At 37.5% G+C, this 26845-nt stretch overlaps 2 protein-coding genes and 1 pseudogene across 2 annotated transcripts; 1 reads left to right on the top strand and 2 right to left on the bottom strand.

The window, feature by feature from the left end:
• Positions 1 to 22076: 22076 nt before the first annotated feature.
• LOC110715715 (protein FAR-RED IMPAIRED RESPONSE 1-like) lies at positions 22077 to 22580 on the bottom strand. The gene has a single exon (XM_021894318.1). The coding sequence runs from the start codon at positions 22578 to 22580 to the stop codon at positions 22077 to 22079; it is 504 nt and encodes a 167-aa protein (XP_021750010.1).
• A 1111-nt stretch (positions 22581 to 23691) lies between these two features.
• Positions 23692 to 24282, bottom strand: LOC110715707 (protein FAR1-RELATED SEQUENCE 5-like). Its single transcript, XM_021894305.1, has 2 exons — positions 24195 to 24282; positions 23692 to 24098 (listed from the first exon to the last, which is right to left on the bottom strand). The coding sequence occupies exons 1-2, from the start codon at positions 24280 to 24282 to the stop codon at positions 23692 to 23694; spliced, it is 495 nt and encodes a 164-aa protein (XP_021749997.1).
• Positions 24283 to 24316: 34 nt separating this feature from the next.
• Positions 24317 to 26447, top strand: LOC110715695 (annotated as a pseudogene).
• The last annotated feature ends 398 nt before the right edge of the window (positions 26448 to 26845 follow it).

The following is a 26845-nucleotide window of genomic DNA, read 5'->3' as shown; positions in this document are numbered from 1 at the left end:
GCAATGTAGATAACTTGAAAAAGTACTACTTCTAAGGAATTTGTAATTTTTTGTAAATAGTATTGAAATGTGAAAGCATATAATTCCATTCATACAACTGTATTAGCATATGTCTAGTGCAAAATCATAGACGGAAGAACACTTGTTAAAAACCACTGCTCTAAAAAGAGCAGTCATCCGGCGACACCCATCCGGGTGAAATCGTTGAAGAGATCAGCTCCCTTCCGGGTGGTACATTGTTCTAGCGATCAAATAACTCAAACGACATTTTCTTAAAAGAAACTTGCAGCCGTTAGAAATGATCCTTCGCATCTAGGATTCATCCGGCAAGGACCCAAAAGTGGTCCATCCGGCAAAATGAAAATCCTAGTGGGTTAATGCAACCGGGTATTATCTAAAAGCCACGCAAACGGTTTTACAACCCATCCGGCTACCAATGAAACGGCTGCCTGTTTACCGTTGGGGTAAACAGTTGGCCATTTCAGGGGCATTTTATTGCACCATCCGGAGTAGGAGTAGATCAACCATTGATCACCCATCCGGCTGCCAATGAAACGGCTGCCTGTTTACTGTTGGGGTAAAAAGTTGGCCATTTCAGGGGCATTTTATTACACCATCCGGAGTAGGAGTAGATCAACCATTGATCACCCATCCGGCTGCCAATGAAACGGCTTCCTGTTTACCGTTGGAGTAAACAGTTGGCCATTTCAGGGACATTTTATTGCACCATCCGGAGTAGGAGTAGATCAACCATTGATCACCCATCCGGCTGCCTGTTTACCGTTGGAGTAAACAGTTGGCCATTTTAGAGGCATATCATGGTACCATCACTTCATCCAGCAATGCAAAAAAAAAAAAAAAAAATTAGAACGGCTAATCATGTAAACCAGATAAGTAGTGGAAACTTGTAAAACTTGTAAAAATGCATATATAAAAAAAATGCAAATAGTAGAATAGCAAAACCGACTGCGTCAGTTAGTAGATTGAAAATTTATACATAGAAATGTTAAACGGACCCCCGTCCGGGAAAGTTACAATCAAAGATACTCGGCTCGCAGGCCGGAAAAGAAGATAGAAAATATTTATGGTTGTTGTTGTTGAGGTTGTTATTGTTATTGAGCTTGCTGCTGTTGAGGCTCCAGCTGCTGAGTTGGATCGACTAGAACTTCGGCCGACTGCTCCACCGCTTTCTGATCCTCCACTTGCGCTTCTTAATTAGCCCCATCCGGCTGAATCGCATTGTTGCGCTCAACCCATTCGTCAAAAGCGGGAGGAGGGTCAGTCCCGAGTACCTTTTCCTCATAAACCTCAGAGGCATACTGGTATCGAAGATTCCAGTATTCGTACTCAAAATCCGGATGGATCAGGTTCCAAGCGAGCTTCATACGCTCTTCGCAGCCGGCCTCATTTTTTGCAATCAGGCGGAGTTGTTCCTGTTCCAGCTCTTTCTTATGAGCCGCCTGATTGTTTGCAAGTTCAGTTACCAGCCGACTGTTGTCCTTCCGAAGATTGACATTTTCCTTTTCAGCATTCTCTAGGGCTTTAAGGTCAGTTTGAAGATTTTTGACTTGGAGCTCAAGCTCATCAACTCTCTTCAAGGCCACCTCCCCAGCTTCAGCCGCCTTCTTCAGCAGTTCCTCCTGTTGCAACTTCCTTTGTTCAGTTACCAAGTCATATGAAATGGCATTGAATTGGCAAACGTCAATAAGCTCTGATGCGCGCTTCTGAGCGTCTCTTACCTCCTCCTTCTTCTTACGAAGAGGGACACTAAGCCCATCAACTCTCAGCAGCGTCTGCGATATCAGCCGGGAAAAGTGTTAGGAAAGATAAAAAACAAAGTACTTGCATCCGGTAAAAATGATTATTGCTTGAACATAGGCCATCCGGTTTTTGTACCTCTGCAAGAAGAGAAGTGATCCAGTCAAGATTGACCGTGTGCATAGCCGGCACAGCTTCTCTCTCAGACCGAGTGATGGTCTTGACCATCCTCTTAGCATATTGCTAGTAGTTTGGACGGCTGGAGGTTGTATCTGCAAGCATAGAATCATCTTTAAGGTATTGAGCATATGCCTCGCCAATATCTAGGTGGTGTCCAGAAGAATCCCCGGATTGACTTGCTTGGGTTTTTACTCTCATATGCCCAAGCGGCCAGGGGGGATCAAAGACAGAAGTTTTACCTTTTTTGGACTGTGGGGTCAAAGCCCCCCCAACCGCTAAAGAACCGGAGCCCGTCTGAGTACAAGCATCCGGTCTTGCTGACTCCACCACCATTTCAAAGTGGGGAGTGAATTGCAGGCTCTTCCCTGCTGTTGCTGGCCTGTCCTTGTCAGGCGTCTTCTGTTTCTGACCAGCAGCCGGGGCAGGAGCCGCCACCCTAGGTAATTTGGCGACTGGCTTGGGAATATTCCCAGCCGGACGTTTTTGCATACTCGCTAAAGAGCGAGGTATGACTTAGCTCCCGGGCTGAAAACAGTCACAATAGGATGCATCCGGTAAAAACCTTTGTAACAAGGTAAAAGGTACATCTGGCAAAAGAATAATAAACTGTAAACAGAAAGATGGTTAAGGAAAGACTACCCCAGCATTTTTGGCGGCCATCGCCGCCTTCTTCTCTTCCAGCTGCTTCTTCCTCAAGAGAATGGCAGAAGTAGCCGGTGTCTTCTCTGGTGGCACCATTCTTTTTGCTTCTTCTGCAAAACAAGAAAATAAAATATGGTTAGAGATCATACAAAGAATACCCATCCGGGAAAGACTTGATCAATCAGTGAACCTACCCTTGTTAAACATAGTGATTAATTTACAAAGGGACAAAAAACCCTCATCCTTAAACCAATCCGGATGGGGCACCCAAAATTGGGGAACTATGATCTCACCCCCGTCATCTAGTGGGGCGGTTGTCTTCAGAAAGAGACCCTTCTGCATTATTTGGTCCCATGCCTCTCCCGGTACTCTAGGGAGAGTGCATTTTCTTCCTAGCAAGGCCGGGTGCTTATTGTATCTACGCAGCCGGCGGTTAAGTTGGGGGGAGGGGGAAGAGACGGCATAAAATTTACTCTTCCAATTACTCCATTTGGACGGCTTGTCCAAAGTCATCATATACTCCGAAAGCGTGGTGAGAGTGTACCACGCATTCCACCCACCCGGCGCTCTGCTTAAATAATGCATATGCGCAAATGCTTGCCAGCTTGGCTTGACACCCATGAATTAGGGGTCAACTGCCATACACCTAAGTCATACCCCTTTAGTATGGCTTTTATGCAGTGATGGAGGGGGAACCGGAGGCCGGCTGTAAATGCCGCCTCGTAGCAGCCGAAGTAGTTGTCGGCATTGTCCACGTCGTCGGTCCAAACGACGCTTGCCTCTACAGGTGGGACAATTACTTCCCATTCCTCTCCAACCGGCTTCTTCTTTAGAAAAGCAGGGAGTGTGGCGTTTAAAGTGACCACATCCCTGGCGAACATGGTCATATCAGTTGGGTTGCCCTTAGCCAACCATTTGTAGGCCTCTTCATCAATGAGAGCCGCCTCTTCAGAGGACTCTTCATTAGGGCCAGGGCCGGACTCCTCATTATCAGCTGATCCCTCTCCGGATTCCTCAGCGTTGGAACCAGAGCTATCCAAGATACTGTCACCCGGTGTGCTAGGTGTATTCGGAGAATTTTGCGGAATCTCTTTATTAGGACCCATCTCAGCCGGTTCCTCGGCTTGTTCTTGATTTATAGGGTCAGCCGGATCAACGGCTGCATCGTCAGACTGGTAGTCAGGGTCGATTGTCGTCACTCTGATCCGAGCCATTCTGTCCTGCACATGAACAGAGACGGTCGGATTCGATGTAGGTGAAGGTTGTTCCAAGCACCCCCAGACGGCAATCCCATTCCTAGACTCAGTCGTTCCTGGTGACCAGCTGACCACAGTCGTAGGCTTTACCGTGTGTTTATTGGTGGAGTCCATATCCTAATACTATGCAACCGGAAATAAAAGAAAGTGATAAGTATGGGATGCAGGCGGTACCTTTGAAATGAGAAAGTTGAGAGTTGGCTTGAAGTCACCTCAGATGGGGAACTCCGCAAAAGTGTTTAAAGCAGAAAAAGACAAAGTAAATACTTAGCCGGTTATTCATTAACTCGCCCAAAAACACCCCAGACGGTGTTCAATGAGATGGGGTCAGAAGTACCCCAAACGGTGTAAGGCTAGATGGGGGTTCTTTACAAACATTTGTAATGGCTAGCTAGAATATTGTAAAGCTCTCTATGATACCCTAGACGGTATTCAGTGAGTTAGGTCAAAGGTACCCCAGACGGTTTAAGACCGTATGGGGGGTTATGACTTGCATTATTGTAAAACTTAGCTAGATTAATTGCAGTTCACTGAATAATACCCCAGGCGGTATTCAGTGAGCAAGGTTAGCAGTACCCCCAAACGATATAAAACCGGATGGGGGGGTTTGTGATTGGAATGGGCAAAAGTAGTAAAGAGAATTGTAAGGCTCACTCCATGATACCCCAGACGGTATCAGGAAAGTTGGTCAGAGATACCCCATCCGGTAAAGATGCCGAATGTAGGTGCTACAAGAAGCATTTAGGGTCAACCATACCTGAAACGGTAAAATACCGGATGAGGATATAGTAAGACTTGCTTCATAAAGGCGTGTTCAAACAATACCCAGACGGTGAGTCACCGAATGGGGGTACATCGAACGCATCTTTAAATTTGAAAAGGTCGCGTAAAGACAAGAATGATGACCTAACCGGCTTTAAAACCAGTTGGGGTTTTTGAATTCATTTCTTGACAAAACAAATACCCAGGCGGTGTAATACCGGATGGGGATGCTTTAAAGCCTTGTTACTTTTTTTTTTTTAAAAAAAAAGGCCTGCTCAAACAATACTCAGACGGTGAGTCACCAGATGGGGGTGCATTGAACGCGTCTTAAAATTTGAAAGGTCATGAAAAACAAGGATGATGACCTAACCGGCTTTAAAACCGGTTGGGGTTTTTGAAATCACTTATAGGTGAAAGCTCAGAAGTACCCCAGACGGAGTTTACACCAGATGGGTATTCTGAATGCCTGGTTATTTAAAGGACAAGTCTATTTAAGAATGGATCAGAGATCCCCCAGACGGTGTTAAACCGGATGGGGGTGTTTAGAATGCATAATTCTTAAAGTTGAAGACCCCTCAGACGGAGCTATGCCGGCTGAGGGAGAGAATTCAACACTGGGATTGGGTTAAAAGCCCCCCAGGCGGCATGCAACCCGGATGGGGTAAAACGTTCAAAGTCCTCAAAAACGGAAGTTAAAAGCAGAAGGAAAAGAACAGCCGATACCTTAGAGATTGGAGAAATAATACTCAACCGGTCGCCGGATGTGCTTGATTCGAAAATGCCGGATGCAAGAAAACTGAGGAAATTATGCAGCCGGTATCAGAGCTCTTAGAAATTTTTTGAAAAGTTATGCAAAGTGTGGAGGAGAGAGAGAGAGTGTCTCTCATACATATAGAAGGAGTAGAAGGCGAAAGGATGCCTTTTGCCCTAAAAACTTGAAATTTGAAAAAAGGAGGGAAGAAGACGAACCGTCTCCTCCCATGCGTCTGAAACTTGTCACAGGTGACACGTGGACATGCCACGTCACACCTGTGTGGGGCAGATGTTTAGGGTAAAAATACCCCTAAGACATGTGGCCCTATAAAGGTTTGCCACGTGTCAAGCTTGCAACAATCAGCAAAGGCCCAATCCCTTTGCGACACGTGTCATTGTACCCTAATTGAGGTACATCTCTCCCCTACTATAAATAGTAAAGGCATACCTCATTAATCAGGATCGAATCATTTTTCCACCAACCAACCAAACACAAATCCCCTTGCAAACGCTCTCAAATCGAGAAGCATTTATTGTCTTATTTCTTCATTAAGAAAGAGACTAACTTAATCTTCGAAGGCGGAACACCCCAGCCCCAGCTGAAGTATTCCGTTATTTGTGCAGGTACACGCGAAGGAAGGAGCATACTAGGAAATCGTAACTCTCCCGTAGGACACATTAAAAACCCGCAAAGAAAAATACCCCTCCTATAATCCAGCTCATCGTCCTTAATCATCACATAGTTACTCTACATTACGAATTTACCCCTAATCTATATCATGCGAGTTTCTTTAAAAAAAGGAAAATGCACTAAGCTAGGTCTTTCATGTTACTCTCTCCGTTTCGTAATAGTTGCAACGCTTTCGTTTTACATCCGTTTTATAATAATAGCACTATTCTATTTTTTTCACTCTACCACTAATCGCACTTGAATTGCACAATTATTTTTTTTATTATTTTTTTAATATTTCTCTCTTCTACCAATCCCTTTTTCACTACCTTCTTATTTTATTATCTCTCTATTACTAACAATTTATTATATCTCCACTAACTATACTTTATATTCAATTTCTTTGTGGCCTAGTCAGCCAAGGACAGATCTAGGAATTTAATATAGACCGGGCTGGATCTCTAATGCATATTCAATTATTTATAAGTAAACTTTTAGAATTCTACAACAAAGAATAAGAAAGATTATACGTACATATTTAAAGTTACTTAAGCCAATAAAGAGAACACACACACACACACACACACAATTGAGATCCCGTGAGAACCTAGTTGAATAATAGGAATTAGAAACTCATATGGATCGTTCATTGAGCTTCATCTGACGGCCTATAGTTCACCCGCTTAATTAAGGGTATTTCCGTAATTTTAGTCAATGAATGACCTTTGTTCTAATTTTTTTCGCTTCTTTTTTTTTCGCTCTCTTCTTCTTAGTTTCTCTCTCTTTTCTCGAAAGCTTTCAACGGCGATAGATTGTTTAATTTCGTTGTTCGATTTTTCGGATTTCGCTACTTGATATCTTCAATTTAGTTCCAATTCTTCGAGTTCTGTTAATCGATCATTCTGAAAAGGTAAATTTTACAAATTATTTTATTTTTTTTTTATAATTTTTTTAAATTTTCAATATAATTAGGGTTTTTGCTTTGTTTTTGTTCGACTTTCTTTTTCGATTTCTATTCGATTGTTTTTGTTTACTCAATTTGATTATTATTGTATTTTATTTGGTTAGAGTTTTTGTTTCTTATTCTATTTTGTTGCCTTTTAATTGATTTCTGTTTTAGTTTTTTTTTTATTATTATTATTTTTAATGTTCACCTAAATCTGATTAAGGCCGGAGGATTGAGGTGTTAAACAAGTGGGATTTTGTTTTCATGTGTTGTTACTTTTGAGCTTGAATTATTTACTTTTGAGTTTAAATTTTTTTACTTGTGAGTTGATTGTAATGATTGAGTTTTGTACTTTGTTGCAATTGAAGGGAAGTGGTTGAGTGCTGCTGCCTTGCCAAGGCTGAGACTTTTAAATTCTGTCTAAAGGTGTGTGTATCTTGAATTGTAATTTGTTCTTAATTAAAAAAAAAACCTTAATCAATGTTGTGATTAAATTGGAAAAAAAAGTAGAAAATAAAATTTGGATTCATCCTTTAATTGTTATCATTTTTATTGGGTTGTTCATCTTTAAGTACTAGTATTTTTTTGGGTGAATTACTGTTGTCATTTCACATGTAATGTATATGGTATAAGCAGCAATTGGCATATGAGTATGCAAGAAGAGGAGCATGCCTAATGATAGCAGAGAGAAGAGAGCAAAGCCTCCGAAATGTAGCTTATATGTGCCTTGACCTTGGTTCACCAGAGTCCACTACAATTACTACCGATGCTTCAATTGTTGATGATTGCAAAAGAATTGTTGATTTCGCCATATCACAATTCGGAAAGGGTAAGTTGTACTAGCTATTAATGCTTTACACATATCTTACACTCCTAGCAACCGGATCGAGGAAATAATATAAATTCTCAATGCACCCTTATAAGTTGTCCTTCCAAGGCTGCTGCTGCGGCTGTTGCCCTGCCAAGGTTGTTGCTACGGCTGCTTCCATGCCATGGCTTGCTTCTTCCCTGCCATGGTTTAGTATGATGTGTGATTGCGGAAAGGTTGTGGGTGTGAGTTCAGAGTAAAGGTTCGACAACTACGGAGTCGTGACGGTTGGGAAGTGATTGGTTACTCTAAATGGGGGTATCACAACCATGAGATGATAGTATATGAAGAGGGTCATCGACAGCTGAGCGGCTTAAGTCCTTCTGCGAAACTAGTTGTGAAAGAAATGAGTGATGCTCAAGTCAAGCTTGCTAAAATATTAGCATCTGTGTTAGAGAAATTTCCAGAAAACCATCCAAACCGAAGACACATCTACAACGTCAGACAGCAACTCAGGTTTGAACGGTCAGAGGGAAGGAACCCTATACAGCAACTGCTACACCAGGCACAATCACGTGGTTACCTGTTCTGGTTTGATTCTGATGAAGATACAGCGGAGGTGACTCATCTTTTCCTTGTGCATCCTGATTGTGCTGATATGATCAAGTCTTGGCCATTTGTGATTTTGATCGACTCAACGTACAAGACAAATAAGTACAAGTTCCCACTGGTTGAGATCATGGGGATGACTCCAACAAACCAGAACTTTCTGATTGGTCATGCAATCATGAAGGATGAGACGGCTCCAAGTTATTATTGGGTCTTGGAGAAGCTGAGAAACTACATCGGGCCTAATGTTCATCCAGCAGCCATCGTCAGTGACTGTGAGGGAGGTCTCTTTGCCCCCATTAGGGAGTTGTTTCCAGAGTCGAAGAACTTGTTGTGCACATGGCACATCAACAACTACGTGAAAGTGAAAGCTTACAACCTTTTCAACAAGAATTTGGAAATGGAAGAGAGATTTGTGAATGGTAAGTGGTGGAAGATCCTACAGGCTACCACAGAGGCAGTGTACGAGCGAGAATTAGCTAACTTCAGGGATTCGTACCAGTGGTGTCTGGCACTGGTGGACTATGTGATGCAGCAATAGGTCCCTCACAGGGAAAAGTTTGTCAAATATTGGACAAACCAAGTACTTCATTTCGGGAACACTACAACATGTAGAGTTGAGAGCGCTCATAGAGCTACCAAGGACTGGATTGATTCTTCGACCGCTGCTTTGGATACACTGTTCAATAGACTTAACAAGTCAATTGAAACTCAGAAGAACGACATCAGGAACTCTCTAGAGGACTCCAGATGACGACATGGTACGATGTATAGCCATTTCATATTTAAGATTCTCCATGGTCGTGTGTCGCACTACTGCTTGGAGTTGATTCTGACTGAGCTGAACAGGATGAGGGACTTGGCTGACGAAGTGTATGCTCGGTGCGGGTGTGTTATTTCAGTAACTCATGGATTACCTTGGGCATGCACCATTCACCGCGTTATTACAGAAGAAAGGGCGTCGTTACATGTTGATCAGGTTCATTCATTCTGGCGGACGCTTGTTATTAGTGAGCATGCAGATACTCAAACGGTCGACCGTGAACAGGAGGAGTTGGAGCAGTTTCGTTCGATGTACGACCGAGTGTCCACTAGTCATCCTTCTATTATTCGTGACGCTACTCATGTACTTCATGACATGTTCCACACGTCTACCTTAGATTTTGAGGAACCCGAAGGTGACCGTCCTCGAGGTCGCCAACGGCGGAACAGGAGTGCGTTTGAGTACATTCGTGGTCTTGGTCGTGGTCGGACATCGTCATCTAGTCGTAGTCAATCTTCATCGTCTGTGAATATGCCCCTGAGAACTGGTACGGTTGGTTTTTTACATTGCACATTGTTTATAAGGTTACTTCTGCCTTCTTAACTGTGTTTAATTATATGGTGAATAGGAAGAAACGATGTTGATCAGTTTTCGTACAAGGACAGGATACCTAACATCATCATGCCGTACTTGGAAGGGTGGAATGATGTAGTCGGAGATGGTAACTGCGGATTCCGGGTCGTGGCTGATGTTTTTCAAATGGGCGAAGACAACTACGGTTTGGTGCGTCAGTTGATGTACAGCGAAATTGCCTCTAACCGAAATGTTTTTCGTCATGTGTACCAGGATGACTTGGATGGCGCTCTGCGGCGTATCCGGTGGGGAGGTGGACCTTGCGGTCAAAATCATTATTTTGACGCGCCCCTATATCTGTTTGCCGTTGCAAACATTTACAAGTGCACAGTCATGCATTTCGGGCTGGGATTGCATAGTCAAGCTTATTATCCTTGTACCACGGTTCTCCCTTGGCGTTCGCGTGAGACTGTCACTACACCGGTCAGAGAGGTAGCTATTGCGTTTCTTGGGTCGTCATACAGACATTTCATCCGACTAGACATGTCATCCGATTTTCCTGTGCCACCGATTATACCTCGGTGGTACACCATTCGCACAGCGAGCGTAGAGGGTTGGGATGCGCTATATCATGACCGGATCCACGAATGGAACACCCTAACTGCATTTTAGTTTTTCATGTTTACATTGTTTCTATGTAACCCTATTTGTACGTTGCTCTTTTAATGAGAACATTAATTATATATATTGTATTGCTTACTACATTTATATGTTGCATGGGTAAGTTGCGCGGATCCACGAACAGTTATGTCAAAATTTAAAAACAGCAATGATAATATGTCAAAGTTGAAAGCTAAAACAACAATCTAAAATGTTACAAACTTAAAACGTAATGTCCAATTTAAAAAAATTAAAACGATATTATTTAAAGTGCTCTATAAATAAAATGCCAAAACCATCAGTAATCCCTCTTCGACGCCGACTCCCAATGCGCAAGGGTCTGTTCCAAACTATCAACAGCAGGTCTCACTGTTGCACTCATGTTGTCCTTCTCCAGAGAGAGTTTCTGTACGTCTTGCATTATCTTTCCCATCCACTGCATACAACAAAAAATAAAACATGAAATACAATAACAAAATATAAAACTTAATTAAAAAACAACGATAAATATTTTATGAGACATACCGCTTCCATGGCAGTAGGCGGTGGCATATAATCATCATCGCTGTGGTCGAGATCTGCGATCAACCTCGGGTGCGAATACCGGTTGAACCATTCTAGGTAGTAGTGGTCACACATGGGAGGAACCCCAGATGGCGGCCTCTGCAACTCCGCAGTCTATAAGCGGGACACCATCGGAAACTGGTCCCACGTCCCAGTCATGATATCCGGCCAATGCACGACGTAGTCCCTCGACAATGCAGATCGGACCGCCTTCATCGGGCATGACGGGGGAGGAGGGACAACTTGGACAAATCCAAGCTGGTGAAGACAACGCTGGGCCATGTACGCCTCCACGATCTCACGATACTGAATGAGTCCCGTGTACAGGGTCTTGGGTACCCTAACACTAGGGTTTGGGCCGAAAGGCATCCAGTTCACCTGCACATAGTTTTAAAACATAATAACATGAATATAATAAGTGCATATAATAAATTGTAGAAATAATTTATAAACGTTACCTCTAAGGGGGACATCCTGTCAAGCAATAACCGTATCGATCCGAGGCGGTCAACAGACTTCTTCTCCGAGCGCGGACTCCACGCACAAGCACGCGGCATCCCCTCATCAATAGGAACCGGGTCACGATGTGGTCGCAATGCAGGAAAGTACTCGTATATCCAGGTCTGCAATAAAGTCAGACACCCAGTGATACCTGCCGCGTCAGCCCGACTCGCAAATCCTAGTTGGCGATACAAATACGCCAACGTAGCCGATCCCCAAGAAAACTGGCCTACACTGTCGGGGTCACACGCCTCTACTATGTCGCGTGGCCTGAGCTTGTTTCCGCCGCTCTTATCCGGAAACAAGGTACATCCGAGGAGTAGAAAACATAAGCAGCCAGCTGTGCGTCGTGCGTCCTACGTGCACTAGGGTACAAACACCTCTGCAACACGGATGCGATCTTCACACCGCCATGTTCCCAAACACCAAGCGCCTCGGTGTACAGTGCAGCCCTGTCCACCGCCAACAACTCCGCCAGCAAATCTTCCTGATCCGCATCAGCCACAGCACAAAGTCGTTTACCCTCAACACGAATCCCCAGAATGGCCTCGACGTCATGTAACATGATCGTCATCTCACCGAACGGAAGGTGGAAAGAGTTTGTATCCGGCTGCCATCGCTCAACGAAAGCCGTGATCAGCGTAGTGTCAATCTTATCGTGCATGGTGGCAGGAACATGATTCACCCCATTGCCCTCCAATCGCTCGAACATCTCGCTCTCCGCCGGCCAAGCCTCAGCCCATGTACGCAAAAAGCTACAAGTCTTTTCCTGGGTATGACATTTCAACAACCCCGTAACTGAAGGTCTCTCCTTGTCCTCCCAAATACGGGTAGCTATGTGTCCTAGAAAGCTAGGAATCACACTCCCGTCTACAGGCCCACCGGGCACCTCACTCCTAACAACCCAAGAATCATTAACGACCCTCGACTGTTTCCTGCTTGCCCCAGACACAGTGGACGCAGATGATGTGCCAGATCTACTAACAAACCTACCACCCCTACCCTTATGCACCTCTACCATATGTGTCTCGTACATGTCATCAACCCTCTGACTGAATGGACCGTAATCATCATACGGTCCACTCCCATCGTCTACATCCTCACCCTCATATGCATCCTCCCCCTGCTCCTCCTGGTTACCCTCCTCAGCATCATCATCGTCATCGTCATCCTCATCCCGACGGTGGATCCATTCTCTACGAGCCGAGGCCGAAATACCACGGGATCTAACATGTCTATACCCCGACCTCTCCACTGAATAGCTTCTACTAAGAAGCTCTACATTCTTCCTCGCACCATGACGGCCCAGTGAATTCTACAAAAAATTAAAAAATATATAAACATACAAAAGTTTTTTTAAAAAATAAATAACTACCTACACATACAAAATACCAACACTTCCAACATATCGTCATGTTTATAAACATAAAATTAATAAATAAATAAATAGGACACAAAACAAAAATTTTAAATTATTTCAAATAATTAAACATAGAAAAATATTATACGGCATACACAAATACACACATAATACCCTAATGCATACACAAATACACACATAATACCCAAAAATATATTACAAAATTTCTGATTTCCAAAAAAAAAAAATTATTTCAAATAATTAAACATAAAAAATAAAAAACAAATATATTACACATACACAAATACACACATAATACCCTAATGTATTACACATTTAAAAAAAAAAAAACAATTACACATTAACACAAACAATTTCCACATACTACATCAATTAAGGCATTAAAAATGTTTAAACATCAAACATAAAAAAAATTAAACATTAACACAAAAAATAAATCTGATTTTATAAAAAATATATATACTAGATTTATAAAAATAAACACATAAAGTTAATAAATATTGAAAAAAAAAACACATTAACAAAAAAAAATTAGACATAAATCAAAATTATTTTATATAAAACTAAATTTCTCATTTTGCAAAAAAAAAAAAAAGGAAAAAAAAAAAAGACAGGTGGGGCGCCTAGCCAGGACGCCCACCCACTGGCGGTGGCGCCAGTTCCGGCAGCCATAGCTAGTGGGCAGGCGCCTGAACTGGACGCCCACCCATAGGCACAGGCGCCAGATCTGGCCACCACAACCTATGGTCTGGCGTCTGGTTTGGACGCCTCTCCGGTGGCTAAGCTTCCAAGCCTGACGCCACGCCACGCGCCACCTTCGCCCGTTTTTTTTTTTAATTTTTTTTTAAATAATTACCTTGCCATCAGGTCGCCGCCTTTCCTTCGCCGTCGCCGCCACCACCTCTTTTCCTTGCCGCCTCGACATTGTCGTAATTAATTTTTTTTAGAGAGGTAGATTTTCTAATTTTTTTAGAGAGATGTAGAGAGTGTTTTTTTTAAAAAGTAAAGGGCAATAAAGTCTTCAATACATATTTGTGGGCTTTATGTGGAGATTTGCGAGCGATGTTTAGCGATTCACAATAAAAAATGCATTCCAAACTTTTGTCCGGATTACTAAGTTTAATCCATAAATAAGTTATACTACTAATCTAAGAATAGAAAGTAGCCAACTTATACACTTACTGAACGAAGGTTGGCTCGCGATTGGAGAAGGTCCTCTGGTGCTGGTTCAATCGCCGATTTGATGGAGGACACTGCCGTATCGCCGACTTGACAGGGAGTTAGTGGTGGAGAGTGGAGAGAGAAAAAGTTAGGATTTGTACTAGAGGAAAAGAGAAATTATCTGACTTTGAGACTTGAGAAGTGGGTTGGGCCGAATTGTGTTATACTATTATTAGAAATTTTAGTTTTTTTTTAGAAAATAATAAAACGGGTAGGGTGATAGAGGGAGGACCAAATCAGGGCGGGGGAAGGGGAGGAAGGCCGGAATTGAGACGAGGGAAGGGGAGGATCGAAATTGGGACGGGGAAGGGGAGGGGGAGGGGACCGGAATCGGGACGGGGAAGGGGAGGAGGGCCGGAATCAAGATGGGGAAGGGGAGGGGGATGGGATCGGGACGAGGAAGGGGTTTTCTAGGGTCAGGGGATGATTTTAGGGGGTTCATGAGGGAGCGAGATCGAGGCCGCGCTAGAGCGGGGAGTGAAAGGTGCGGCCAGAGCCGGGGAGCAAGAGGGTCGGGTTGGCGGGGGTGGGCGGTGGGGAGGATGGCTGGGCTGGTGGGGTTGTTTTTTTTAATTTATTAATTAAATTTTTTTATTTTTGTGATATGGGCTTGGCTCAGCTAACGCCTGTTTTAAAGCCCACTTGAGTCTAATTTTTGCCCATAGGCTAACATATCAAGCTTGTACTTGCCTTTTGTACTTATATTTTTTTCTTGTCATACACTTTCAATTGTTTTTAATAATATTTACTTTCATTTGGCCTTCATAGTACACATTTTTTCTTTGTCTCTGACCTTTCTTTTATGTTTATAGCTTTGTCATTTTTTATTTTTGTTTGTATTATGTATTTATATGTAGAAGTATTGGTTAAAGCTATGGATGTTGTTTTTTGGTCTAATAATAATAGCATAGTAAATACTCACTTCGTTTCGTAATAATTGCAACACTAAGTATATCATTGCAAAAAGTTTTAGGAAAATTATAAGGCATACTACACTGACAGATCTAGGGGGTGGCTAGCCGGGCCACGGCCTGCCCCATGATCCAGAAAACTTATAATACTTCTTGCGCCTACAATTATGTGCAACAAAGGGGTATTACTTGTGAGATATAAAATATTCCTTTGTTGCACATAATTGTGGGCGGAGGAAGTACAATTAAGTTGCTACTATATTTGTTGAAGATAATTTGGATGAGTTGGTTGCATTCAGGGGCGGACCTATTCATGTGCACAGTGGTGCACGTGACTCACCAGTAAAAAATAAAATAAAAAAATGATGTTCAATTTTTTTTTTTTTAATTACCAAAGAGACTTGTTATTATATATAATAGGTCTCTTTGATGCTGATATTGTTTTTATTTTTTTAAATATCAAAGAGACCGGTTGCTGTCAGTGTTTTTTTTTTAAAAAAATATCAAAGAGACCGGTCTCTTTGATGCTGCTATTGCATTTTCATGAGTATTGCGCTGCTTTCTTTTATAATTAAAGAGACCGGTTATATTTAATAACTGGTCTCTTAAGTCATCTCACTTTTTTTTTAAATAATTTTTGCTTACATTTATATCCTATACGTGTGCAACCAATTTTAATATTTCCCCTCAATCTTATCAATTAAGTAAAAAATCGTAAAATTAATGTAATAATTTTTTATTATCATTTGTTTGTAACATGTTATTTGTAGTACTTTCGACTTCTAAGATTGAAATTTTAAGTACTATTTGGTTGTAGTATGGATTTTTGTATCCTATTTTAGGATTTTAATCAATTTGGTGAAATATAATTTTTTTTATTCGTAATATAATTTTTGGATTGAAATTAATTATGAACAAGATATGGAAAAAAAAAATTGTACTTTCACAAGTGATCAATAATTGATGCTGACTCACCATATTGGAAATCCTGGATCCGCCACTGGTTGCATCATTGAATACGTAATGTCTGGGTTAAGGGATCGAGACCTATCGCCCACAATTTTTGATTTTTTTTTAAATACAGTAATTTTTTTAGACTCCGGATTGCTATTTCCATTTATTGCTCAATGAGTCAATGCTTCCTTTTTCTTTTTGTTATTTGTTTATATATATATATATATATATATATATATATATATATATATATATATATATATATATATATATATATAGGGAGTGGATCATGTGAAAACAAGTGTTAAGCTGAAAACTAAAAACAAGCGATCTTGACCATTGAATTTCATCTAATGGATTAAATTAGATCTGGTGTATTTAAGTGTTTTGTTACCTAATTTATGACATTATCTCTCCTTTATTTTTACTCTATTTTTCTCTCTTCTCCATCTCACGATCTCTATCTCCCTCCTTCTCTCTCCTTCCCAAATCAAAATCAATGTTGAAAATCATCAAATTACAGAGAAATTTGGTTCAATCTTCATCGATTTCGTCGTTATCTTTGGAAATCCAGCTGCAATTTCTTCGGTTCTTCATCAATTTATCAATCAACAATCTATTATGTGAATTAGTCATTTTTCATAATTTGAGTAGATTTCAGATTTTTAATTTTCGATTTTATTTGGCAGTTTTATCAATTTTTTTTTCTGCGATTTTGTTCAATTTCCAGTGCAATTTTGCGACTTTTGCTCATCAATTTTTTTGACTTTTTTTCATCAATTATTTTCAATTTTGTTTGATTTTGCGATTTCCTGTTCGATTTTGTACAATTTTGTTCGATTTCTTGTTTTACTAATTGATTAACTTTAGTTTCTTCCTTAATTTCATTGATTTGTTCGGTTCAATCGAGTTTTTCCACCATTGTTAACTAATTTGAAGTTCAACTTGTTGATTTGATTGATTTTTGCAGTGGAAGAAGAAGCGTATGAGGAGATTAAAGAGGAAGCGCCGAAAGATGAGACAGAGATCTAAGTAGAAGAAGATCTACAGCTTTCATGATTTTTTCAGTGTTGTTAAAGCTTTTTTCTGGCACCCATGGCGAATTAACGTAACGGCGGCGCCACCATCACCTCCACCACAGCAACCCCAGCATCAGCCGCCTTCTCGTCGATTTCTTCGCGCTGTTACCTCCATCGTCGGCGTCTTCTTCCTCTGCTTCTTTGCTCTCTCGCTTCTCGCTTCTCGCTTCTCGTCCTTCTCGCCTCCTTCACCATGGTCGCTCTCGCAGCTCATCTTCCATCTCTTCGGTATTCTCTCTCTTTTGCTTTCTCTCTCCTCTGACACTGCAACAATTTTTTTGGTTAATTTGTGTTTTTTTGGCTTTGTTTAGGCTGACGATGCTTCCGTCGGAGTTTCGATCTCTTCCGTTTCTGTTAGGGCTTCCGATGATTATTTTTGGTTTATTTGAATTCAATTTTGTGATTTTTAAGTGTTGCTTGGATCTGATTTTTTTTATTTTGTTGTTTTCTGAAATGTAGGATATTGGAGGAAAATCAAAACATGATATTTGAAGGTCTAGAGATTCTGAATTTTTCTACAGGATGTGGCAATGCCAGCAGTAAATGAGTCAAAATTGATATAATTACCTTATTTTTGTATATAGTGACCTTAATGTAAATGTGGTCAAAATAGATATAGTTACCCTGTTTTTGTATATAGTGACCTCTAAGTACATGTGGTCAAAATTGATATAGTTACCTTAATTTTTAATATAGTCACCTCAATGTAAATGTTATCAAAATTGATATAGTTACTTCATTTTTGTATATAGTGACCTTTAGGTAAATGTTGTCAAAATTGATAAAGTTACATTATTTTCATACATAGTTACCTTTATATAAACGTTGTCAAATTGGATAAAATTGTGTTATTTTTTATGTTGTTACCTCTAAACCATTGAGTATGTTTAAAAGATGGAAAGATCATTTGGCTTTTAAACTGTTAGATCTTGTTAGTAATAATGGATGGTTGAGATTTTCTGTTTTTAGTTTTCACCATAAGCCCTGTTTTCATCTAATATACTATAAACATGCTTTGATTCTTCTTTTGTTTATAAACATTTACAGATCTGAATGAAAGTTTGGAAGAAGATGCCACTATTATATAAGAAAAATAAATTTCTTATACAAGAAAAAGGTAATTAATTTAATGTTCTAAAGTTTACTTAGTATGTTTTAAAGTCTGTTCTAAAGTTTTCCATTATGGTCTAAAGATTATCATATATATATTCAAAAGCTTATTTTTGTAACCTAATGTTTGTCCATTATATTTTATGTTCATCTTAGCACTTTATATTTGCACTCTATGTTATTTAACTTATGAATCTAATCATTTATATTTGATTTTAAAGAAAAGTTGTTGAAAATTTTGAAGCGGAAGTAAGCAAAATTAGAGAAACATGTTAAAAGTCAAAATATTGGCTAAACAACGTAGCAAGCTTCCATTATGGCTTCAACCACCTCGAAAATTGAAAAAAAAGGAAGAATAAGAAGAAAGAGACAAAAGAGAAGAAGATGATGATTATGAGGATAACGAGGATGATGATGAAGATGATAAGAGTGATGTTGATGATGAGATGGATGAACCAAAGTTGGAGGAAAAAGATGATGAAAGAGAGGAGGTGGAAGATGATAGTAAAAAGGTTCTAAATTATTTGTTGATGTTCTAAATTATATGCTTATGTTATATATTGCATGTTTATTTTCTACATTTCATGCTTATGTTCTAAAGTAAATGATTTAAAAGATATGTTTATGCTCTAAAATCAGTTTATTATGTTCTAATCTATATGCTTATATTTTAAATTGTTTGCTTATGTGTGTAACTTTATTTTTGTAAGCTACATGCTTACGTTCCAAAGTTTATGTTTTAAATGATATGCTTATGTTCTTAACTTTATTTTTTTAATAATAAACTATATGCTTATGTTTTAAAGTACATGTTTTTAACAGTAAACTTATGTTCTAAACTTGATACATGTGTTCTAAACTATATCCTTATGTTCTACTTTATGCCGATGTTCTAAAGTTTATGTACTAAATCAAATATTTTTCTCCTATTTTGTAATTCTTATATTCTGAATTGATTGCTTATGTTCTAAAATTTTTTCAGAGTGTTTCGAAAAAAAAAAGTGAAAAGTAAGAAAAGAAAGATTGAAAAAAAAAGAGGATGATGAGGATGTCGAAGTTATCAGAGAGGAAAAGAATCTAAACAAGAGGACACCTTATCAAAGAGTTCCTCCTACGAAATTTATGAAAACGGTGTTGAAAGATCTTTCTAATAAGCATAAACAAGCAATTAAGAAAATTAGATTTGGTGATTTTTTGGAATTGGATGTACCAACTCATGCCGATTCTTAGTAAGCACTAGCATTAATATTTTATTATTTTTTATTTTTATGTTATATATATTTATTGTGTTTTAAATCTTATTATAATGTTCTAAAATACTTATGTTCTAAATTAGTTTTAGATTATGTTCTAAAGTATTTTTGGTGTCTCTCAAAGTGTAAGTATCTTTCGGCTATTCAGTTACTATATCATTATTAAGGTAGCTGTTCATTATAAAAGATTCATAGATTAATCTCACTATGTAATGAAAAGGTCACTATGTAATTCAAGTAATCACATTTAAAAATAATAACTCTACCTTCTATTTATTTAATATTATTAATGTTTGATAGATCTTTTTTAGGCTGTTTTACTCGAAGTTGCAAACAAAGATAGTAACATACAAGAAATTGACAAGCTATTTGACATTTGGTCAAGATGGTTGTTCATTCCTTGCAATGATTTTGATCTTGCAAATGTTGAGTTGGTAATATATTTCAAATGTTGACAATCATTTTTCAACTAAGTACTTTTATATTAAGTTTTTCAAGCATAATAGTTCTTTATTTATTGCAGATTTTTGTTCCTATACTCTTGAATGAGCACTTCTTCCTAATTGTTGTGAATTTGAAGGAAGAAAAGCTTCAGTTCATTGATAATATGAGTTATGATACGAAGTACATGAGTGAGGTTGAGAAGTCCTCTGATGTTCTGGTAAAAATATGATGTTTTGGATTTTATTTATATTTTTCTATTTAGGATATGATGTATGGAACCTAAAGTATTATTATATTTTGCCTAGAGTGATATGATGAGTACTTTTCTTGATCAACGCCTTCCTCAAAGTAATGAATCAGTGAAGAACATGGTTGAGTACCCTTTGGAGTCACCTTCTCTAAATTGGAAGTCTGGAAAACAGAAATAATGATAATGACATTTATATTATGGTCAGCATGCTTTACTTTGATGGAGGTGATGTGTTCAACTGCGATGTTTTGAGAATGGTTATTATTCTCATTTTTTTATTTGGCTTTCAATTTTTAATATATTAACTATTTCCTCCATGGAATTTAACTAGCTTTTTTAATTCTAATTTTTGTTTTAAATTAATATATTAGGTTTCAATTAGACGGGTAATGAGAGCTCAAATTGCAGCTACTCTGGTATTGTCTGATATGAACACTATCAGAGATGAAGTTCATAAAAAGCTATCTGAATTCAAATCAATAAGGAGTCAAGTTCTTAAAAAGATGTTTTTGATCGGAGGAAGAAGAAAACAAAGCAAGGTAAAAAGGAAAAGAGTGTATAGGCAGACTAACAAATATGTGGATGAAGTTTTTTGCTTAGAATTAGGAAATCTAATGTAATGATCTAGTTTGCATCAACTAATGCATAGTCAAAAGAATTTGTATAAGTTTTAATGTAGAACAATATGATATGATTCCAGTTCATACGAAGGTTTTGAATTGGTGGTATTGGTAGTTTTTTTGATATGTAATCCTTAATTGACATTCAAGAAAGTTTAGTAAAATATATATTAGTTATAAATTGGGTGCCTATGTTATAAAAAATGGTATCTATGTTATTTATAAAGGTATCTATGCTATTTAAATGGTTTCTATATTATAAGGTCACTATGCATTAAAAGGTATCTATGTTATTTAAAAGGTTTCTATATTATAAAGTCACTATGTATTTAAAATGTTATTAGTTCAATGTGTTATATATAATTAAGTTATAATGCAAAATTATCACCATATTCATTATTCTATTTTGTATACATATGTGACAAGTTTTCAAGGACCTATAATAAATATGTACCTAAAAATGCCTAACTTTTTTTATCTCTTAAAAAGAGAAAAAAAGAACTTGAAAAAGGATATTATATGAATTTTTATAGTCACTATGTAAGTAAAATGGCATTATATGAGTTAAAAGTTGCCAATTACTATGCGATGCAAAAGGATCACTATGAGATGCAAGAGCGTTACTATGTGATTAAAAATAATTCTATAATAATTTGTCTCTATTTAAATAAAAAGGTCACTATGTAAGGTAAAAGTGTCGTATTTATATTAATTTTTTTTAAGCTATTCAATTAGTATATCAATTTAAAGAACGAGCCCCTCTTTCCCTAACTTTTTATTGGCTTAATCCATGTGGGTTAGGAGAGCTGAGGGGGGCTTAAAAGAATTGTGAAAATGTGAGTATTTTTTATAATGGTTCCTATATCATAATAAAGGTCATTATATCACTAAAAAGGTGGTTCCCACGGAACAAGGTTCCAATACGATGAAAAAAAGTCACTATGACATTAAAAACACATGCTATAATATAAATTTAAGTTATCATATGCCACTAAATCACTACATCAAAATAACAATATAAAGGTCAACAAAAAGTTTAATAATAAAAGGTCACCCTATCAATAAAATTTTATCAATAAAAGGTCCCTGTTTAATATATGTGCAACAAAAACAATCACTGTATCAATAAAAAAGGAACTATAGCACTATGTTCTTTCTCTCCTCTCATCTCCTCTATTTCAACACTAGGCCGTCAGTACCTGATGTTGCTTCTTGTAAATATGAAGTCGTTTTGCAGCCTTTCTACTCTTCTTTGAAATCCTGAAATCATGTACATGAACATATATAAAATAAAAATCTAGTAGGAAGTAAGCATAGTACAAAATTTATTTATTTTTTTCTAAAAAAATACCTCATTCAAGTTGGATTCTTTTTTTTGCGGAAAATTCCGACTATCATGGTTTGTTCTCTAAACACAAGTTCTACAAAGTCTATCTTTCCTTTGGCTTTCCTCAATAGCAATCTCTTTGTTAGATTTTTTCCTTTTCCCACTACCACTACCTTTGTTGGAAGACTTGTTTGGAGGAAGAATATCAACAACAATGTCATTAGATCCAACAAATAATTCAATGTGCTTATTTTTTGCCCCACGTTTATCAATTGGACTTTCAGAATCCAAGTCTTTCATCTCATTTTCAAAAGATATTAGCTTAGACAACAATGACTCAAGGCATTCAACTTTCTCCTCACAAAGACTTACACATGAAAAAAACATGTACCATAAATCACCAACTAGCTTTTGCTTCTTATCCTTCTCTGCCCCATCAAGCAAGTTGTTTAAGCCAAAAATTGGTTTTTTCATAGCTTCTTTAGTCCAACGATGCAAAATATATTGCCTTGGAATCTCAATTAAGAACTTTCCTTTCATGACAAAGAGAATGTGACGACTTAATATTCCAACAAATTCGAACATTTTACAAGAGCATGAAGCATCATTAGAACACAAAACATATGTGACATGATAGCTTTTTTTCGTTGTGTTGTCAACAATTCTATATTGCTCAATCCTTTCTTATTCTTTGATGGTAACACTACTTATACCACAATTGTACAAAGCATGCTTGAATTCCTTTTGGAATATGTAAAATATATTATGAGTGTAAACTAATGCAGCATGCTTTTCCAAGTGTAGGGGGGTGACAAGTTGGGGATGAAGTAGCTTTTAACTTGTCTTGTGTGTGCCTTTGAGCATCGATTGCAGATTCATAGCGAAACCATAACTCAACCAATAACAAATGGTGATTAGTGAAATTAGTGAAAAAGCTATTTTCACACTCTGATCTTTAAGTTTACCTTAAAATCCCACCCATAAAAAGGTCACGAAAGTAGGAAAGAATCCTCATATTCCTTATATTATACATATTTTTAAACCAATCTTCATTCACTAAACTGCCAACCAATTTCAAATTCTTCAGGTTCAAGGTCTCTATTCCACACAACATAGTTTATGACGAAAGTCAGTTTCTAAGCATAATTTGGGCCCAACCTTTTGTGACACTTTTTTCTTAATGTGCCACATACAAAACCTATGTTTTTCCTTATCAAGAACTTTTTCAATTGCCACTTTCCTTGCGGGGTCTTGATCTGTTACGATACAGGTAGGCTGACAATTATTCATTGCCTTTAAGAAAGTTTCAAATAACCATTCAAAGGATTCAATATCCTCCTTTGCAAGTAAGCCTATCCCAAAAGTCACACACTTACCATGGTGATCAACACCCGTAAATGGGGCAAAAACCATAGAGTATTTGTTAGTGTCAAATGTAATCATATCACAGAACAACAAATAATTTTTTCTACTAATTGCATCTGCCCAAAATACTCTTGTCAAACGTTGATGTTCATCCATACAATGCTCAAAGAAAAAGGCACCTTCACTGTTTTCAACATTTTCTTTCAAATTGTTTATAAACATCAAAGCATCTTTCTCTTGTATGTAAGCTTTCAAATCTCGATTAAAGTTCTTGAAATCATTCAATGTTGCACCTATATTATCATAGCTACCAAGATGTTCTTTCATCAACTTATAAGACTTTGTTTGGACCAATGTTCAATTTAGAGTTGTCAAAAATAAATTTTTTCTGGCCAAGTTTAAGGTTTCCAACATTTGCCAAAAAATTCATTCTGTTGGTAGAAGCAAGATTGTGGCTATGAGATTCATGAAAGACAAAAACCATCCATTTTCCATCTGAACGTTCCCTAAACCCAATCATTGCATTACATCCAACACGATTTATGGTTATTTTTCTAGCTTTAGGCTTTTCATCTTTCTTAGCAACTCTTGCTTTAGTTTCACCATCCTTCGTAAACCCTTGTTTATTACAATATAAATATTTCAAGTAGACTTTATCACTATCCTTAATTCTCTTTCCAGTACTTAGTCTTACCACAAACCCACCAAATCTAGCATATTGCTTATAAAAATCAACACCTTTAAGTAAGGAATCAAAAGGTACCAAATGTAGGCTTTAGTTCAGGGGGACAACACGTTATGACTTTTTTGTTCCTCTAGGAGTGTAACACACACTTGGGCCCTTTAGTGACGGCAAATTTTCAGAAACATTGGTAGTTGTAGATGTATTTGAGCAACTAACTTCTTCTGATTCCTCTTCCATTATCTGCATATAATATCAAATAATATGGTTTAAAATGGGTACTGTAATAAACTAAATATGATCCATTCCATGGTGCAACTAATTGAGCACCAACAAAACAATGTACAATATATGGTTATGGTATCATAAAAAGAGTTACTATATATATGGTATTGAGCAAGGTGTTAGTCATTCAAGCAAATACACAAACGCCTTATGTGCAACAATTTCTCCTAGTGTCTAATATCATATATCTAGGAAAAAAACTTCAATACAAAAAAATAAAATATTTATATTGCAAATATATTGGTTGAATCGTTACAAAAACGAAAAAAGAGCATAGAAAAAGAAAAGAAAAACTTCATTTGAAACTAAAAAACAGAGCAAATAAAGTCATTCAAGCAAAATCACAAACACCTTATGTGCAACAATAGAAACCTTCACAGATGAAATGATTGAAACTTGTAACAAAAAAAATCAAGGAAATAATATCAAAATAGCATATTTGTATGAAAAAAGAACATAATATAAACTTAAATTTATGAAAAACGAATAAAAATCAAACATGATACATAGATAGTGATTTCAGCAACATTGATAGTGAAACGAATTGGATGAAAAAAAATACCTCAGAATCCATTCGTCAATGTGATTTAACAGTTCGTGATTCTTAATTGAAAGTTTTTCGTGAAAATTTTGATAATTAATCAATGAATTTTTCAGAAAAAAATTGGGGGAAAAGGGTTAGTTTCAGGGGAGAAGAAGCTTAAGTAAATCCCTTTGAAATTTCTAGGTTGTATTTCAACCGTCAAATTATCTCATTAATCATTAACGGTTGAGATTTGTTGTTTTTAGTTTTCACCATGGAGTTAAAGGAATTGTTGATGCTGGTGTTACAACAATTCCTTCCATATTCATTCACCCAATTTCTAAACGACCATTACCTCAAAACACCAACACTTCTAATGTTGAAGATGCTAGGTTTTAATTTCCAATCATTGATCTTTTTGCGAGCAAAAATGATTTGGATATAAGAAGAAGGTTGTCGATAAGATTCGAGAAGCCTCAGAGACATGGGGATTTTTTCAAGTGATAAATCATGGGATTCCAGAGATAGTTATGGAGGATACATTGAAAGGAGTAAAAGAATTTTTTGAGCTTGATGATGAGGTTAAGAAAGGTTAATAGCAATGCTGATCTTTACTCCGAACCTGCAACTAATTGGAGAGACACTTTTGGTTGTATGATGATTCCTAATCCTCCTCGTCTCGATGAATTGCCTCCCCCTTGCAGGTTTGTCTCTTTTAATATATCGCTTTACTTTTTGTATCTAGAATTAGTTATCACATTATTTCATATTCTAGAGAAACGACAATTTTTTTTTTAAAAAAAAAAAAATCATTTAATATCATCCTTAAGCTCTTTCATCAATTTTTAAGTAGAAGCAAATTAGAAAATTTTTAAGTAGAAGCAAAGTAGTAAATTTTAATTACGTAATCCTCATTAATTAGAATTTGATAATGAAACTGTAGGGAGATACTACCGGAGTATACCAGTCAATTGATGAAACTTGGAAAAGTGTTGTTTGGGCTTCTTTCAGAGTCACTTGGGCTGCAACAAACCCATTTATACGACATGGGTTGTTCCGAAGGCCTAAACGTTTCAGGTCATTATTATCCGGCTTGTCCACAACCCGAATTGACAATGGGTACTGCAAAATATACTAATAGTGTTTTCTTAACTATTTTGTTACAAGATCAAATTGGTGGTCTCCAAGTTCTTCATCGAGACCATTGGATTGATGTTCCACCTACTCCTGGAGCTTTGGTCATTAATATAGGAGATCACTTACAGGTAAATAAGTTAAAAACATAATTTAAGATTGCAAGCTAAGTAATTGAGCTACGAGTTTAATGCATAGTATTTAATTTCAGTTGGTATCAAACGACAAATTCAAAAGTGTGGAACACAGAGTACTAGCTAGCTATAAAGGACCAAGAATATCAGTGGCATCCTTTTTCACCACATTTTTTTAAGAGACTTCTACAAGGTTTGGGCCTATTAAAGAATTACTATCCGATACAAATCCTCCAAAGTATCGTGAGATCAAAGTGCAAGAGTATAATACCTACTCCCTAAAAAAAGGACTTGATGGCACCTCGACCCTTCCACATTTCAGGCTTTAATTTATAGTTAAATTTGTGCACGTGCATACTCCCTTTGTCTTTTCAAGAGAGATTGAGATATGTTTTACTTTACTACATACATTTTATGTGAGCCCTTTTGAATTTTCAAAGTTCAATTGATTAATTTAACTTGTTGAACTTAGTTATATTTAATGATATTTAGTAGGATTACGCGGTTTTACCATGGCTCCTTAAGCGTGGATTTTACGTGTAAGCTTACAATTAATGTCAAATTTCATGGGTGAATAAGGGGGTCAGTGGGCTTCCAACTTGTTTCATGAAGTTTGTATTTAGATTTTAAATTAATATTGATTTATTGTGGTACAAGTTATAGAAAATTGTTGAGTATTTAACTATTTATACATGGTTTTAAATAATGTTATGGAGTTTGCCTTTCA

This window comes from Chenopodium quinoa, unplaced genomic scaffold, assembly GCF_001683475.1.
Source record: "Chenopodium quinoa cultivar QQ74 unplaced genomic scaffold, ASM168347v1, whole genome shotgun sequence".
In the NCBI taxonomy this organism is placed as follows: Eukaryota; Viridiplantae; Streptophyta; class Magnoliopsida; order Caryophyllales; family Amaranthaceae; genus Chenopodium; species Chenopodium quinoa.
Note: the sequence above shows the minus strand (reverse complement) of the source record. Positions and strands in the feature narration are given on the sequence as shown.

Bases quoted from the DNA above. Each gene is read 5' to 3' on its own strand.
- LOC110715715 (XM_021894318.1), bottom strand. From the start codon at position 22,580: ATGTTCGAATTTGTTGGAATATTAAGTCGTCACATTCTCTTTGTCATG.
- LOC110715707 (XM_021894305.1), bottom strand. From the start codon at position 24,282: ATGGAAGAGGAATCAGAAGAAGTTAGTTGCTCAAATACATCTACAACT. The intron at 24,099-24,194 runs GTGTGTGTTACA...CCTTACTTAAAG, and splicing joins GCCGTCACTAAAGGGCCCAA to GTGTTGATTTTTATAAGCAA.